The 19,008-nt window shown below is 38.9% G+C and overlaps 1 protein-coding gene across 1 annotated transcript; it reads right to left on the reverse strand.

Annotated features, from left to right (window-relative positions):
• Positions 1–2,168: 2,168 nt before the first annotated feature.
• On the reverse strand, positions 2,169–19,008 carry LOC118808516 (E3 ubiquitin-protein ligase RNF182). Its single transcript, XM_036571248.1, is given in 3 exon segments — positions 2,169–2,968; positions 2,970–4,469; positions 18,784–19,008. Coding segments are annotated over 2 exon segments (759 nt in total). The 5' UTR covers positions 3,582–4,469; positions 18,784–19,008; the 3' UTR covers positions 2,169–2,821.

Genomic DNA, 19,008 nt, shown 5'->3' on the forward strand with positions numbered 1-19,008 from the left:
TACACAGAGACATCCTGGACATAAACTAAAAATACTTTGAGTGATGAATCTTTCTGCAGAGCTAGTCTAGCACAGCTCTGTGCTTACAGGTAACTGGAATATCTCTTACCACTAAAATGTAGAATATTACATGTTTAAGTCTGTTTTTTCATGGCAGAGAAAGCACATTATTCAATCCTGCAAGTCCTTGTTCTTTGCTGTAAGCTGATTATACCAGTTTAGTCCAGCAACCCTCTCCTCAAAATCTGCAACAAAGTGATAACTATAATATATAATATTGTATGTACTGTTTTATATATAAAATAATATTGTTATAAAATCATTAAAGATTTTTGTATATTAAAATTCAACCCCACTCCAAACAACAACAGCAAAAACAGTTAGGCTCTATTACCTGTTGCTTGATATTTTTGGAAGTGGATTTTGTTACTGCTAATGCCAAATCACATTTATATACCATATATCATGTACTTATCATGTTTGAATATTAACATAATTTAAACATTTTGAATGGGATCCCACAAAACATCATCCAACATCACAAATTAGTTCTTGTTGATGTACCTATTTAAAATAGAATTCCACTGGATTTCCAAAATTTCGGGAATAATACAATGACTGAGATGTAAACATAGTCATTCAGAGTGGTTTGATGTGAAATGGTTCACTGTAGAGACACTTACTGATTCTGTTTCCTTTACAGTGGTGGTGATAGGAACCAGGAGTTGCAATGTCTACAGTGCAGTATTTTATTTACTATCCAAAATGACTGGGGAACCTGTACGTCTTCTAAGCACATTGATAATGATGAAAAAGTGATAAATCTGAAAAAAATAAATTTTCTTTGAGAACTATTTTGCCTTATATATTTTGCCTGCATCCACCATGAATATATTAAAAAAGAGGCCAAAACTGTCGTGAAACAATGTCTCAGGCGTCAGGCAATGTATTTCATATAAAACCTTTCAACGAAGTGGCTTTATGAGGACTCTCTGGTTCCGATCACCACTGCTATGTACAATCCTGACATTCTGGTTTGTCGAGAATGGAGCACAAGTCTGAATGACTTTGTGTACATGATCATTTAATTATACACATAGTTTAAAAAATCAGTGTAACTGCCTTCCAACTTTGAAAGAAAGAAACCAGTGATTACCTGAATCTTTCTAAGAGTCCTTCAGGATGTCATGCCTTCTTCCCATTCTATTGTGTTGACAGTCTCATATCACAGTTTGACTGCATCTGCTGCCAACCACTCTATTATCACCCAACTCACCTCTGCACTTCCTTTCCGATGGCTTCCTAGAAGCTGGCCTTCAGGGACACACGTTTCAATTAGGCCCAAAGCCTGCAGCTGATGCCCTCAGAATCAACCAGAGGACGTACGTCACATCTGAGGGGAAACCTCGTTTCAAAATAAACACATACTTAATGTGACTCATGGAAAGAGGAGTGTGATTTATATTGAGCAAGGTTACATCAGATCCATGCACACCACCTTTTTTCCTATGTTTGTGTGTACGTGTTGGGGCTTAGGTGCAGTTAATTGTCAGCTGGGAGAGAGGCGCGGGACTGCAGAGGAACAGGCCAGGAATCTTTGTTGACGCCCCCTGTGGTTACTCAGGCTCGTTTTGAAAGCAGCAGGTCGATGAGGAGAGGACCCTTGACACATCAGCGCTCCCACAGGTCTAGTATCCCAAGCAACCCCACCAAGATTAGTTCATTCAGTTAGAAAAACATCAGAGTCATAAACTCTCACACTTCCTCTGGCCATCTGTTAAACGGGGGTTTAACAGATACATCTGTGATTTTGGCTTTATTCTTTACAGGTCTTGCTAAATGAAGTGCATAATGTCTAGTGATGGGCTAAAACACATGGAAGCTACGTTGGCTATGAATCACTTTCTCATAAGTATTTTAATACATATCAGACTCTGAACTCTCTGTTTTTGGCTATTCTTTTGTCAGTATCTTTTTTTTTTTAAATTCAGATGACATACTGAAATTATGTTTATAGAAACGTTTCATTATTCAAACCCCCTGAAAAATGGTCCTCTCAGCTGAAAAGCTGGCCAGTCTAAATTTTGCCTGAATGATTTACTTTTTTCCCAATTCAGTTTCTGCTACTGTGTTAGGCCTTTACAATTCCCCATCAAGTGACATCCAGCTGGCGGTCTTTTGAGTCTTTATTGAATATCTAATAACAGTTTAGGCGGTTAGAAGGTATTTGTTCATTCTCATAGCAATGACAAACACATTGTTTTTCCAAATACAACATTAAAATACAGCTTGGGAATTGACATGCCTTACAAAGGCAACTAGAAACTTTGACAAAGATATGGTGACTATGCTTTAAAGTTATACAACAAATAGATTTTCATAAAACAACTTAATGTAGATAGGACACATTTTCGACTCATGTAATAGAACAAAGCCCATAGTTTCCATGTTGGGTATGACAGAATCTCATTCTCTGATTAGTGGTATGTAAAAGGATCACAGTTGTGTTGAAGGCCCACTGACTGAGCTAACAAATACAAAAATGCCAGCAAGCTGAGGCAGCCTAAGCTCAATCCACACAACCTGCAATGGTCCTCAAGTCCTAACTGCTCGATTCAAGGTGTCCTGCCCTGCATACAATCTGAAGGGGATTGCTGAGTTCACTGTTAAATGCTGGTATATTCCGGTGCAACAGTAGGTGAGCAGTCAGACAGGGGGTTTAACAGATACATCTGTGATTTTGGCTTTATTCTTTACAGGTCTTGCTAAGTGAAGTGCATAATGTCTAGTGATGGGCTAAAACACGTGGAAGCTACGCTGGCTATGTGGCGATAGCCTCCATGATCTCATGGCACAGGCACTGACAGAAGCCATAGAAGACGCAGAGGACCAGGGTGGAGGGTACCAGGCTGACCAGGATGACGCCCAAGGTTAGCTGCTGGATCATCAGCAGATAGATACCCAGCGGGAAGCGAGCTGAAGTACACCAGGCAGAGGAAGCCCATGAGGAAGCGGGGTACTGTGCGTGACGTCCATGCGCGACACTTCTGCACAGGCAGGTGGCAGGGCAGTGAGTCCAAGCTGGCCGGCCGGTACATGCGGACCATGTTCAGCATGCTCATGGAGTCGGAAGACTGCGACTCGCCCGGGACCTCCATGATGGTGATGACTAAGCAGTCGGAGGAGCTGTGGGCCTGCTCTCCACCCCCCCCACCACCTCCACTCAGGCTGTTAGGGGTGAGCAGAACCTCGCCAGCGGGTGCCGAGCCGCTCTTCCTGGCCTGGTCCTGGTAGGTGAGGATGGCCAGGATGTTGCTGTCGTCCTGCAGCAGCCAGATCTCCTCGTCGGGCACGTGCGTCTCATGGCGGCAGAAAGGGCAGCTGACGATACTGGGCGACGCGTCCAGCTCCACCATCTTTTTCAGACATTTGGCGCAGACACGGTGCAGGCAGCTGAGTACCTTGGGCTTGCGCATGCGCATGTCGTAGCGATTGTAGCAGATCTTGCATTCCAGCTCCTCTAGCGTGTAGACCACAGACGCCTGCGAGGCCTCCGCCTCCGAGTCTGATTTGTGGCTCATCCTGAGAGCGGGAGAAGAGGAGCAGAGGGGGCCAGAATGCAGGTGGGAACGTTAAGAAGCAGACAGTCTGAGCGTGCTACGTAACAGCACCTGGCTGTCCTGCAAGCGCCCTGGATTTCTGCTTTGCGGTAACTTTTTGGGGATTTTTTTCAAATTCTGTTTGTACAGTGTGGTGTCATTTTTCTTAGAGCTGTTTGGCTGCTATGATGTAACTACTCCTCAAAGGAAATTAAATTTTACCAAGTAATTAAACACTGAGGCTGATAACGGGCCGTCCTGCTCAGTGTTCCCTGATTCCTGCTTTGCTTAACAGATTTTATTTGGTCAATTTTTTTAATAGTGTGGTTTCATATTTCATAGAACTCTTCAGTTTCTCTGATGTAACATTAGCTACAGATGTGAGCAAATAATAAAGTTCTAAATGAGGTTCTAAATCAGCCCAGTCATCAAACACTGAGGGGCTAATAATCAGTATGACCCTGAAAGCTATAATTCACATATTCACAGTAGTGCATGCAAAATCTTATTTTCCATGCATAATACTTATATTGATACATATAGATAAGTGTTTTGTTTTAGAGTTGCATGGAGTGATGACGACAATCAAGAAAAGAAACACTAGTTATTAAATAGGAGGTAATGAAATGTTATAGAGCTTTAGTCACTGAATTCATTCTAGTTCAGAATCCTGAGACAATGCTGTTCCACAGTTATCCATAGCTGATTAAGGAATTTGCAGAAAGGAAAACAGTCTATAAAATACTGGGTAAAGTCATCCTTAAATGGGTCCATTTCTTCAGCCAAGTGTTCTTAAGTGAGGACGATAGACATTTCATGTCTATCAAGTATTGACCTGCAAGTATTCAGCAGGAAGCACTTTTCTTCTTTCTGAAATAAGAACACAAGTAAAAATAAACTCAGTTACAAAAGTAATACTTTTTTTCAGGTATTATTTAATTTAATTTAATATGGAGAATACAGTGGCCCCAAAATGTATTTGGATGTTTATAAAACGGATAGTCTGGTTCTAAAACCTGATTGGCTGAGGCAAGTTCTAAGCTGTTGTAAAATCCATGATATACGCACACCTATGACCGCCTCACAACCCCTGAACTCTGTATTACTACACCACGGCACAAAAAACCCTGCTGCTGTTAAAGGAATGATCTTTGACTCTCATGCTGCTCGCATGGACCACCGAGTATACTGATGAAGTGAGAACCCATTTTTGTTTAAAGTGAGGGGCTGGCAAACTTATCTTCTGGCTGGTCAGCTAGCTAACAGGCTAAAAGATAGCTAACAGCCTAAAGAACTCCATCGTTAATATCACAGGCTTGAATTAAAGTACTGAGTAGAGAACGAGCAGAAATTGGAGAAATGATACCCTTAAATGTAATCTCAACTGGTAAAATATATGCAACGACATCCTTTCTATGACCAGAAATTCAAAACTCCAGCTAATTCATTATAAAACGCTTTACAGAACATAGATTATGCCTGGCAACATTGCCCAGCTTTAACAGACAATTACTATCATGGTTTCAAGATTTGTCCCCCAACCCAGCAGTTTTGGTCAGGGGTCATGGACAGGCTATCAGAGATTTTGGGCCTTGTCATCCCTTTATGTCCCATAGTAGTACTACTCAATGACCTTTTCTCACTTTCATCACCTCAAATCCTTTATATTAATATCACTTACTATTGCCAAAAAAGTTATACTGCTGAATATGAAGGACAGAACCAAAATGTCAGGTCACTGCAACTTGGAAAGACTTACAGCAGATTTTTCTCTTTCTAAACTCATCAAGAAAAGGTCAAAACCCATGGGGGGGGGTGCATTACTACCCTGTTTATTGTTTTGTTAAATGTTCTTGTTTATCTGTCCTGTCTTGTCCAGTTTGTCTATCAATATATATATTTTTTTCTTTATGTTTTCTGCTTTGTCTCTCAGCTGTCGCTGCCTTTTCTTTCACTCAAAGGGTGGCTGGATGGGTATGGGGGGGGTGTTTGGATTGGGGTTGGGTGGTTGTAGTACCACATTACCTTATGATTATTAATAAACGATGAGTTGTGACATTAATAGTGAAATGAAAAAGACAAATTAATGTCCCCCGTTCAATTATAGTTACACTATGTAAGTTTGGGGACTTGGAGACCTCTCTGGTGAAAATAATGTATAATTGCATGCAACGTGCAAAACTTGGTGAAGGACGTGTTTTCCGAGGATGTAAGTGAAGGATCTACTATTGTCATCATCATCATCAGTTTAATTTGATTTTGTGTTTGAGATCTAAACATCGAGCAAGACCTTCTTTTTGAGACTGTGCGTGTGACGTTAACACGTAAAGACGTATGAGAGGGTCTGAAAAACTCCCACCAAATCCAAGCCGACGCCTCTGACTTTTAAAGTATTATTTCAGGCGTTACAGAGTGACTCACAGCAGCACACACACACCATATTTAGCATGTTTTCTCCTGATTCACTTACAGATTTAGTGTTTTTCCTACTCCTGTAAAGTCACATTTCAGAAATATGAGGTTTTGCTATGACGGTGATAGTATGCATAAAAAATCTGAATTTCATTGACAGCTATTCTTCTGCCAGTATGTCATGACTATGAGCTAGTATTCCCTTGAGAGCATCTAGAGAGGAGAAAAAGAGAGCAGTAATCTTTGGGGTCATTCAATGTCACCCCACATTACGGCCATCGAATGAATTACAGTGGCGTCACTGTACGTCGTCCGTGACTTGATGACTTGCCCTTTGTGGTCAAAAACCTTATATTGTCCCTAACCTCACTTTATTTACAGCCTCTGCATTCATCATGCCTTTCACATACATAAAGCTGTCGGTTACGTCATAGCTGTGCGTGTATGCGAGTGTGACTCTATACCATCTAGGAAATGAAGAAGGGAGAATTATGGTGGTCTTAGCATATGGCTCATTATTTACATCTGACAAGTGGGCTGCATCCATGCGTGGGCTGCACAAGAGATGAAGGAAAGCTCACGTAGAAAGAGGGTGTGGTGGGATGCAGCGCTCCAGGCTGAGTTAAGGAGCCGATGCAGGTGCCTGGATGCGTAATTAGCTTTCTAGTCCCCTGAGAGAATGATTCATGCACGGACCTACAGGTAGCCCACTGCCGGAGCTACGCCGCCAGACACGAACATCTCATTTAACATTATGTAACACCTCAGTTTCCTTATTTCTCGCCTTGTTTTTCCTTTTCTCCCTCTCTTCTTTCTCTCTCTGTCTCGTAGTGCAGGTTGTTAGAATTTGAACCCGGCCTATAAATAGCTCACGCCCATGCTGGAGGAAACAGAGTGGGCTTTATATAACACAGCAGCCCCCCAACTGCCCTTGATGACTCTGATTAAGAGTACCCCACTCTCTCACACTCACACATACGCAGAGACACGCACATCGACCCCCTGAAGGAGAGGAGAGACAGAGAAATTATGACTTTGACATTGTATGGCAGCTTATCTCCGAGGGATCCTGATGCAAAAAGCTTACATAAATAGCAGCGGGCGGTTTACTGAGCAGAAGACAGCGGGTCAGCCCCCCATGTCCAGAACGTAGGGGGCACAGCATGTGAAAACATATATTTTTTTTTCCAGCTTGAATTCATTACCTATTAAAAATGCAGCAAGCCAATACACGCCTGAGGGCACATCTACATTTAGCTGAGTAATCAATGTAGCTGCATCTTCACTGGTGCATGTTAACCTGTGTGGTATGGAGAGCTTATCCACAGCGCTAAAGGAAACTGCACTCTATTCACAGCAAGAAAAGGCTTCTTTTAGATGCTATTCAGGTGCTGCTGAACACCTGTTTGTGTGTTTCTATTTCTGCTTGTTTCGTCTTTATTGTACCGCTTTATCAGAGTGGAAACCCGAGGACTTCAGCACCCCACAGTGACCTCCTTCCTGTCATGCAACATAAGCCAGCCGGCACATGCTCTGCCCAAAGGTCTATAATAAGACATTCCAGAGAGCTCAGACTATCTCAAACTGACACCAGCATCCCTTCAGCATGCATGGATTGTCGCAGTTTTAATGTGAGTCTTAAGAGATAATGTCACAACTATAAGGAAAAATCGCTTGGCCGACTGCTGCTTCGGGGAGCTGCAGCTGTAGCAACATGCATTGCGAAACCTCTTGTGTGTGTGGGAGAGCGTTTGCTTTTGTACGTTTTCAGAACAAAAAGAATGTTCTGACCAGAGAGGGACACAGGAAACTTACAATGTCAGGACCAAAAGGATGTGGTTTTTACAAAAGGTCAGGTTAGGTTTATTCATATTCTGTAAAAATTTCTATCATATGCAGTCACATATACTCTGGTCCCCACTAGTTTTGAAGGCCTAATGTTTTCCGGGAATTAAAATACATGTCTGTACGTTTTAATCTATGCTTATTTAATAGTATCATTACACTTGTTGTATTTACACTCTGCAAGTATTGAACCACTTCTCTTATTTATGGTAAAGCCACCAAGCTCTCCCATTAGGTAGGCCTTCAGGAGCTGGGCAGAAGGCCTCACTGTTCGTTCATGTTAGCAGCTGAAAAGAAAATGTAAAAAATATAAGTTTGTAAGTTTGTAAGTTTCTCTTCCTTTTTTGGCACAAAACTATTGGGCATAAGAATGAAATGCCAGTAGAAACAAAAAACGCGGAGAGCAGAGGCTGGGACCTGAGAACTCGGACCACCGTGTTTATGATTGTCACTTCACCGCATTATGGTTCATTTGCATAAGTTTGAGAAAATTTCAGCTCCACTTCTAGCCCTGCCACTATGTAACTTGTCACTAAATTGCAGCTACAAATTGGAAACGACTGGTCACCTATCGCTCTGTCGACTGCTAATGTTTTATATCTAATGGTTTTATATCTAATGGTTTTATATCTAATGGTTACACATCAGAATAACTACCAACACAAGCAGGAACTGACAGTGGAGGTCAAGGTTTAATATAGATGGGACCAATTTTGTAAGAAATTGTAAGCCTGTAAGCCTTCTGGAAGTTCTAGATATGTCACTGATGCAAATATGCAAATACAAGCAATATTTAAGCAAGTAGCTTAACATTAACATACTATTAGTATTCCCCTTAGAGAGTGGCAGAAATTAGCATATATATATACACACACACACAAAACACTAAAGGCCTAGCTCTAACAGTCATGGTCCCCCAGAGTACATATGGGATATATTATTATGTATAGGTTGTTACATATTGTCAATATCACATCAAAACTTTCTCCAACTCCATTGTTTTCATTACTTTTTTCACACCCATTGAAAAACACCATCTGTCCTTTATTTCAAGACAAAATGCCAGTATAAATCACCCAAAATTACTTGTAAATTTATAGGTTACAATGTTTTCCAACGACTGCAATGCCAACACATATGGAACATGAATATACTTCATGTCCTAACACTGTTTAAAAACAAACAAATGTGTGAGTGTTTTTAGCGCCTGAGAGGGGGGACGTTGTACAGGTAGAGATGCCAGAAACGTAACAGATTAACCAGCAAACACCATCTGTGTCCCTGTCCTGTGGTCAACAAGCATGATACAAACCTATTTTTCAGTGCCAACATTTATACCTCCCTTTGGGTTTCCTTCCCAAATCCCAGTGCTTTAAAGGCACAGTTCATGATTTTTGACATGTGTATCCTTTGTATACACAAACACCTTGACAAGCTGTTTAGGTATCTACAACTTTCATTCCTCCTGGCAGTGCACATGTCTTCTCCTTTCTTCCTCCAGTGCTGCCGTTGTACTCGGGAGGAAAACAGAACTGTTTCCTTGAAGAGAAAGTAGTTCTGCTGCAGAGTGATGTAAGGAATGCTAAACAGCCTGAATGCCTGAGCCCTTTTGTTGGCTAGTCAGAATGACTTTAACACAAATATACTTCTGTTTCATTTTCTGTTTTGTTTCACAATCATTTAGAACAGAGAACTAAACAAAGAATAAGACAATGTTGTTAAACTCAACATAATTTCTTAAAACTTAAAGATGCACCATTGTTGTAAACATGCCCATTTGCCCTTTGCTGCGGTGCCGCACTGGTCTAGAGAAGGAGATTTTTGCAAGGGCTGCTAGCTGGCAAATACATAAGGAAGCCAGATATGTTAATGATAGGAAGCCAAAAATCACATCTGTATTCAATAGCCTGTGCATCACGGCCATTGGTACCCAATGGTTGTTTATATTTATGCAATGCAGGGTGGGTACCTTAGTCAGAGAACACTGATGGGCAAAAATGCAAAAATAATACAAAATCATGAATTCTGTCAAACCAGTGAGTGAGTGAAAGACTATTGAACACCGAACCCTCAATTAACTTGTTTTCTTTTATTTAATCTTCTATTTCATTATCAATTATATTTTAATCAACAGTTCCAGTAAAACAACAATGAATTATGGATTATTGATTGACTGACCAAACAACACATTTGAGATGACTTATTGATTACTAATTGGCTGAACAGCGGTTTGACATGAATTATTGTCTACTAATGGACTGAAGAGAGGTTTGAGATGTTTAACCCCTTACATGGCCATGGGCCCAAGTCTTATTACACAATACTGTAACCTAAGAATAGCTCGTCTCGTTTGCATTAAAGTCCCTTTAATTACTGAATAATAAGCCTTAGTATCTAATAAGCCTGGAATTGTAAGAGGTTGAAGGTGTGTTAATTCCATGACAACATAGACACTTGACTCAACTGTCCAGAGTTAAACAAGTTTCTCATCACTGTTAGGCCTTGTCCCCAATGCACTGCCAATAAAAAGGTGTGCAGTCTAATTGTGGATCAGGTTTACACCAATCAGTTGGTTTTTGGGCTTGTGGGGGGAAATGAGTGAGACCCAATAAACTCTGTCAACTTTACTCCTGTTTTGTCACAGTTTTCAACAGCACGACAAAGATGGATACGACAGACTAGATTAGGAAACACTGGGCATGCATGGTAACTTCTCAATCGAGCACGCAACAAAGTAAATCTGGCTTGCATGTCAACAAACTGTATGCAGCATCTGCATCTTTACTTTTTTACCAGCCTGGCGTTCCTCTCCAACAAGTCATGAATGTTTCACAAGCCTTACTCAGCAAAACAGTGAGCAAACAGATCTTTCTGTATGCACAGAATGTCTTTAACCTAAATCACATACAGTGGATTCTGCAGTCATTGGCACACCTTGCAAAATCTTGGGCTTCACACAGCTTTAAAGTATCCAGTGTCAGAGCATCCATTAAAAAACAACTACTGGAATGTCAGATAATTTGCCAGGAAAAAGATCCAAGTGCATCACATATCCTGAAAAGGATAGTGCAGATGGCAAATAGAAATCAAAGATTATAGAAATCCAGTCTTAAAGTCATTATTAAATCACATGTCTTTGCCAACAAGCTATTGGGAGTGACTGTCAGAGGAACTGGTGGGAGTTTGGACTACGTCAACTGTCTTTATGTCGCGCAAAGGCTCTAAAAGAAGACCGTCTTTTCGGCTCAGTGTTTAGACCTCAAGTACAAAATAAACTGATGAAGATATGCTGACAATCACATCCTCGAAAGACACGTCCTTCACCGCCTGTTCTCTTAGAATACTCTTTCAACGCTCTAACAATCATCATGTTCATCCGCTTGGGGAAGGGGACCAAGCCACAACTCGCGTTACAAAGTGTTCTTCTATTGTGTGCAGTTACACATTTCCACCAGAGAGGTCTCCAGATCCCTACAACTTACATAGTGTTGATTTAACTGTAAAATTACTTTTTTGGATATACAAGATTTTGTTCTGACAGTGACGATATACTGAAAAGAGCATCAACCCTTCTGTAATATATGGTGGCAGATCTTTAAAGACCCCTTGCACTCAAAAATGTGCTTTTTAAATGACCCCTCACTTTTAGAAACTGTGCAAGAAATTGCAAAGAGCTGATATCAATCATAGCTGTCAATTACAATTTAAAATTCTAATTAATATCAAAAGTGATGGTTGTTTTATTTAGTTTTAGTCAATAACAACAAAAAGTACTAACCTGCACTGGAATTGTTTTCAATACTACTGTACTATGACCATTTGTTGACTTATGCCATAACAGTGATTAATAGTCTGTCCTTTTCTTCTTGTCATCATATTTCTGAAAATTATTGGGTATTTTGCTAAAATATTTATAGCATTTCGCACTGCTACTATAAAACAAAATCTCTGTACCGAATGTATATATTTTTTATCATTATTCATTAATAATTTGTTTGTTTTTGTCTTTTAACGTTGACATACAATATATTTAATAACTTGCATGAAATATGAATAAGTCTAATTGTAGACTTACTTTGCTTACACAGTTTTACATTTAAAATGGAATTATGAAATAACTGAAATTTGGGAAGAGGACCATGCCTGAAACCCCTCCTCCTTCCGGTCTAATGCCCTATTTAATTCCCATCCCTACCTTCCGTTTCCCATGACAGAGTTTTCGCAGTCCCTACCACCATCTCCTCCCTGTTCCTCAGTCCTATATCAGTACTACCTAGAGGGGGTCCGGCCTTCTAGCTCCAGGCAGAAGCCGCCCAGAACTCTCTCCCCTCTCTCCTCTCCCACTCTCAATTTCTCACCCCTCCATCAATCAGTCTTCCCTCAGACTACCACCACATGTTGAAGGCATGGTCCAAACTCACAAATTTGTTTGTAAGCTTTAGTCACCTGTTATTGGTCCTCTCACTTGTCAAATTTGCAGCCCTGTTTAAATGAAATCTTTAGGGGTGCTAATCGCAGCTGCTGTGGCCAAATATCTGGTCGTCTATGCAACAGGACTAGATTGAGCCTAAGAGGGACGTTTTCCCATAACAGTGATCTAAAACAAAAGTCAACATCAACAAATTTAAATCAAGAATTCCTGAACTGAAATAAAGAAGTAAAGAAAATGTTTTTCTCTGTTCAAATCAGCCTCCCTGATTGAAGCTGTTTTGTTATTTGTCCAGCACAGTTTAGTGATGTCCCTGATCTACTAAACCTGGTACACATGCATGTACAAGTACATCTATTTCAACACTAAATGCACACATTTTAGAGGAAACTGAAGAAGAAACGAGTTTAGAGGTGGAAACACACACAGGTACAGTTATTTTGATTTAGTTATTCTTTCATGAATCAAAGTGTAAAAAATATTGTAGATTGTATTTGCTGTTTCATTTTTATTTACTCAGTTTATTCAGTTATTAATTCATTCATTTAACTTACTAATAGGTGTTATGATGAAGTATCTCCATTTTTGTTGTTTTTTACTATATCATTTGAATACGTCAGCTGTCCTTTACATTGTGTGGAAATTTAATGACAAATAGAAAGGCTTCAAAATTACTTAGAATAAAATCTTTTTACATTAACTTGCATTGAAAGTAAAGAACATTTTGCCTTCTTCTTTAATGTTTTTATTTTGATTATCCTTGTTTTTCGCAAAATTCAGAGAGCAAAAAGTACAATATTTATAAACAATAATCAATAATCAACAGTACTCTAACAGCTGAAGATATGTTTTAGTCTGCAACAAGGATCAACATTAATATATACATATATATATATATATATATATATATATATATATATATATATATATATGCAAACGTTTAGAATAAGTACACATCCTCTACAAAAAACACTGTATATCTGCTGAATTTAATCATTAAATCAAAATTCTGCGCTAAAATCTGCACAAAAATGCCATGTTTACATTTATTTCCTGTAGAGGATGCGTCCTGTGCCTTCTTTAACAAAGATCTTTGTCATTATAAGGTCTTTATGGAACAGTTGTAAAGAACAGAGCTCATCATGTTGCTGTAATTTCATGCCAAATTTATCAAAAAGCAGATTCCAAAATCCAGTTAGGGTATCTATTTAATCTTACATTAAAATTAAAATCACACCTTTCCACACCATTATAGCCCATTTTTGCTTACGAGAATCAGGCCTCTGGAGATTAAGCCACTGCAATGAAGTGGGTGATCCATCTATCAGGACATTTGATTGATTGCAAAATGAGTCTATGCAAAATTGATCACTGCAGCTCAGTAATGTTCAACTTTAATGGCCAGTTCAATTCCTACTATTGCACTCAATTCAGAGCACTCAGGAGAGCTACACTGCACGCCTGACTTCTGAATGTCCTGTGGGGTCACAAGTAAGATTGATAGATTAAAGATTATGCAAATGGTTAAAATTTATAGATCTTCACACTATTTCAGAATGTTAGTAATATAACTGAGCCCCTCTAACGTAAACACATACATTAACCTTCTACCTTTTACATTACAACGCCAGACTATGCTGTATTTACATTTTAGTGACCCCTTTATTTTAAATACAGGCCATCAAACAATGCCATACCATGCTTATATGACTTTTACAAAAAATGTCTCATTGCTGTTGTTTATTGTAAGGGCTTAATTATGGCTTATTCTGACATATATGACAAACACTGGGACCCAACAGGAAAAAATAAAAATGACTAAACCTTAATGATTTCATGATTCATTTTTTGCATATCGCTGTTGAAAGAAAACCTCGTATCTCCAAAATGGTAACTTCGCAGAAGAAGGAAAAAACCTGTGTTACTTTTAATGTAAGTCAATGGAACCAGACATTTTTACAAGTCATTTTGGGTCATTTCTTTTAGTCCATTCATCATGAAATGTACAAACGATGTAAAGGGTAACGGGTTATTTCAAATTATGCCAAAAACTGAAAAACATCAAAAATGGAGATACAAGGTTTTCTTCCGACAACAGCGATATATAAACACTGATACCTGGTTAAATAATTAAAAGTAAACCTGAATGATTATTTGTAAATTGAGTTTTAACCTTTTCAGTAGTAAGAGACCACATTCTCATTACCACAATGAGATAAATGCATAAATAATGTTTTGTTTTCTCAACCTTTCTTTTCACAATCTATATGTTGTTGTCGGACTAAGTATTTTAATGCTAATTATTAAAATAAATGTATTTCACAAAATCTAATATTTTGCCATTTTATCTCATTTCTGCAATATTTTGACAACCATTGATGTGCCACATTGTTGTTTTGATCATTAAATTTAATATATTCAGCAGTTAAAAGTCACTCAGGTTTTACTGTCCAATTTAAAAACATTTAAAATGAAAATAGATACATAAAATGATGTGAAACAGACATGCAGACACACTGCAGTAATGAGAATTAGGGTAAAAAAAATTAAAATAGAAACAATAATCATAGCACTTTTATGCTATACTATATAAGGTCCAACTGACATACTAAATTTTATCAATATTGTTTATCTAAGTGATAATTATGACACAAATATTTACAGAGATGGTTTGAGGCTTTTTCAGAAGAATGACCCTTACCCTAACCCCTATAATATAATTTTATACATGTATATATATTGATGCTGACAGAACAAAACCTTGTATCTCCATATTTGTCATTTTTCAGTTTTTGACATAATTTGAAAATGCCTACTGTCCTTCATGGTGAACAGACAAACAGAAATGGCCCAAAATGACTTGAAAAAACGTCTGGTTCCATTGACTTATATTAAATGTAAAGTAGGTTTTTTTCTTCTCCTGTAAAGTTATTATTTTGGAGATACGTGGTTTTGTTCCGACAGCAGCAGTATGTACATATAGAAAATACTGTACAATAATTGTATTGATGTAAACCTACGTACAGGGGCTGATCTAAGATTTGCTGTCTCAACAAATACTGAATCAAAACAAGCCTCCTTCACAAGCACTAGACCAGCGAATCTTCACAGCATATTTTACCATTTCAGAATAACAACAAACATAAAGTGCTGCTGACACCATTTCCAGTCCAACACGTTTATTATCCACATGTATTAACAGGTCTTCAGGCCTACTCTCTGTTTTCCTTCTGTGAGCAACTTTGGACTCTTGCCAATTGCTAAATTTATCTCCTATCTCTCGAAAGAATGCACCTGCACTGAGAAGACGGCGTTATCTCTTTGTGTGTGATTTGATGGGACAGCTTGGTGGCTATCTCACATGGGAGTGGAAGTGCTCGAGAAATCCGCTTTCTTCCACTCCACTGCCGGCACGGAGCTGTCAGACTAACACAGGTCATTAGTGGCCTAGTTTTGAAACCACTCCTCTTTTCGGGGGGGCTTTTCAAAGTAAATGAAACAGTGTAAACCTTGAGGCCTGCAGTTTGTGGGCCAGTGGGTGTCTATGAATTATGAAAATTCTGCACAGGGAAGATGTTCCTGCAGAACTGTTTCAAATGCTGGCATGTGTCTAGTAATGTCTATGGAGAAAAACATCTGGTTGTTAAAGGGGAACTCCACCGGTTTTTCAAAACTTCAGCATAACTAAATGGTTGAGATGTAAACAAAGTCATTCAGAGTGGTTTGGTGTGAAATGCTGCTTTCTAGAGAAATTTGCTGAGTCAGAATTGTTCACAGTGGTGGTGATAGGAACCAGACGTCTTAAGAGTTTAATGCCTCTAAAAACTCACTCACATTAAGTTATAACATTAAAGGGTTAGGAATACACTGCCTGATGCCTGAGACAAAATTTTTTTAGATAAGGCTTTGGCCTAAAACATATTTTTTTAAAGCAATTTGTGGTGGATATACAGGCAAAATTGTAGCCAGTTGTATTTTTTCATATTTATCACTATTTTACTATTATCAACATTATATATAAGAGCTCAGAAGGCACAGATAGGTTCACTAGAGGCTGTATTAGAGTTGTAGACATTGCAATCCCCTGGTTCCTATCACCACCCCTTACAGAGAGAGTGCACGTTTGAATCTTGAATCATTTCCACTATGAATGACTTTACATCTCCAAGACTGAATTATGCAGAAATTTGGAAAAACCTCTGGAATTGCCCTTTAATAGTAATGCTAACGTTTTTACAGTGCCTATAAGGCAAGTCTTTTACCTTCATGTCTGTCCTTGCCCATTTCATCCTCACCATCTAAGCATTAGCACAACTAATCCATGTCTTCCCACTTTGTCATTACCACATTAGTCTCTCAAGCCCTATTACGGCCTGTAGGTGCTTATGGGGATCGGGTCTATAGGATGATGTCGAGGCAGCTTCTTTTCTTTGAATTAATTAGAATTCGCCCTCCATTTAAGAGTTTATGTAACACTCTGTGAAGCCTCTCATTGACTGTTCCCACAGTTCATTACAGTACTGGCACCACTAGCCTCTACATGATGATGCACTTTCATACCCAGTTTCAGTGCCACTTCAAACACATTCTGATCATCAACAAATGATTCAAAGACTGTAGAGAGCCCACTTTGGATGAGAGGGAAAACACTGGCCTGCTGTAATTAGACAGACAGCACATATGGATGGTTTAGGCCTACATTATTCTGAGGCCTGGCTTATTTTCACTGGAGGGAAAAATATAAGAGAGCAGCTTTCAGGGCTGTGCAGCATAACTTAGCCACTGTCTGCAGCAAGAAAGGCAGGATGAGCAGAATGTCAAGCAATTGCAAAAATAGTATTATTAATTAATATTTAGGATCGTGATGAAGAAAAACATGAGCCTCAATTTCATTTCATGTGTTGCCATAATCCAACAGGTCTCTGATGTTAAAACTGCGTTTAACTCAGAAACACAGACAAGAAATAAGACATCGAAATACTGTAGCCTTAAACAATGGGTTCAAGGCTAATACAGTACAGAAGCCCATTTCTACCACTGGAAAAAATATGTAGCCATGTAGTGAGTCATAACAATAAAGTAATAATCTCATAATTATGAGATGCTATGTCATATTTATGAAAAAGTCATAATTATGAAATGCTATGTCATGGTTATGAGAAAGTCATGATTATGAGATACTAAATCATATGACTTAGCATCTCATTATTATGACACTGGATCTCATAATTATTACTTAGTATCTCAAAATAATGAGATCCTGTCTCATAATTGTGCAGAATTATGTGCTAGAAGCTTATTATTATGACATAGCAAGTCATAATTATAAGACATTAAGTCATGATTATGAGATGCTATGTCGTAAATATGAGAAAGTCATGATATGAGATACCAAGTCATAATTATTATGAGATACTAAATCATATGACTTAGTATCTCATTATTATGACACTGGATCTCATAATTATTACTTAGTATCTCAAAATAATGAGATCCTGTCTCATAATTGTGCAGAATTATGTGCTAGAAGCTTATTATTATGACATAGCAAGTCATAATTATGAGACATTAAGTCATGATTATGAGACGCTATGTCGTAAATATGAGAAAGTCATGATATGAGATACCAAGTCATAATTATTACTTTGTATCTCATAATTATGACTTTGTATCTCATAATAATGCGATCCTATTTTATGATTATGACTTAGTGTCTTATAATTATGGCTATGTATCTCATAATTATGACTTACTTTCTCATAATTATGACTTAGCATCTCATTACTGAGTATGATGAGTATTTCATAATAATAAATATATTTTATTTCATAATTATGATTTATAATCTCTTAATTGATACTAAATCATAATTATGACTTCTCATAATTATGACTTACTTTCTCATAATTATGACTTGCTATGTCATAATAATGAGCTTCTAGCGCATAATTCTGACTTAATTACGAGAAAATGTTCTCATTATGGTGAGATAGTCAGTCATTATTATGAGACACTCAGTCATACTATGGAAACTGTCCTCATTATTATGACTGACTACACGGCTGTATATAATCTCTCCAGTGGCAGAAACGGGTTTCCATAATACGGCGTTATAAAGGAGAATAACAGAATTTGATCCCGCTGCCATCAACTCGCATCATGAGGCTTCAAGAGGGAAATGACCGAATGAGAAATCATCCCTGTTGCTTCTGTAACTCCTGACGGTCCCATGGCGATTCGGACTGCCAGCTGAAACGCTCACAACAATTAGCTAACTAACGTTAACTGACTCCAAACGACGGACCGGGCGCGTCTGTGTCTCAGAACAAACTCTCACCGTTAAGCTGCCTCGGCATCAAATGTAGCTACATCTGCCTCACTGACCGTCAGTCTCTCCCCGGATTAACGGCGCGATCCTTCCAGCGTTTTTAACGGCTGCCGATCCTGATAATCAGTCAACACGTAGCCGAGGACTAACGGACATCCAGCAACACTCACCCTCCGGTTCCAGCTTCACGGGGTGAAAAACAAACGCGTGTCCGGCGCCGGTGTCTCCGAAGCCGGAGACTGGAGGGGGCTAATCAGAACAGCGTTCTCCCTTTCTCGCCGTTCCGTGTCGCCTGCTGTTGGTGAGTCACGGTCAATCTTGAGGTCCCATCTGCCCGAGCAGAAGCGCTACATCCCCCTCAATGCGGCACCACAAGCTGCACAGATTTCTCCTCA

Source organism: Colossoma macropomum, unplaced genomic scaffold, assembly GCF_904425465.1.
Source record: "Colossoma macropomum unplaced genomic scaffold, Colossoma_macropomum, whole genome shotgun sequence".
Classification (NCBI taxonomy): Eukaryota; Metazoa; Chordata; class Actinopteri; order Characiformes; family Serrasalmidae; genus Colossoma; species Colossoma macropomum.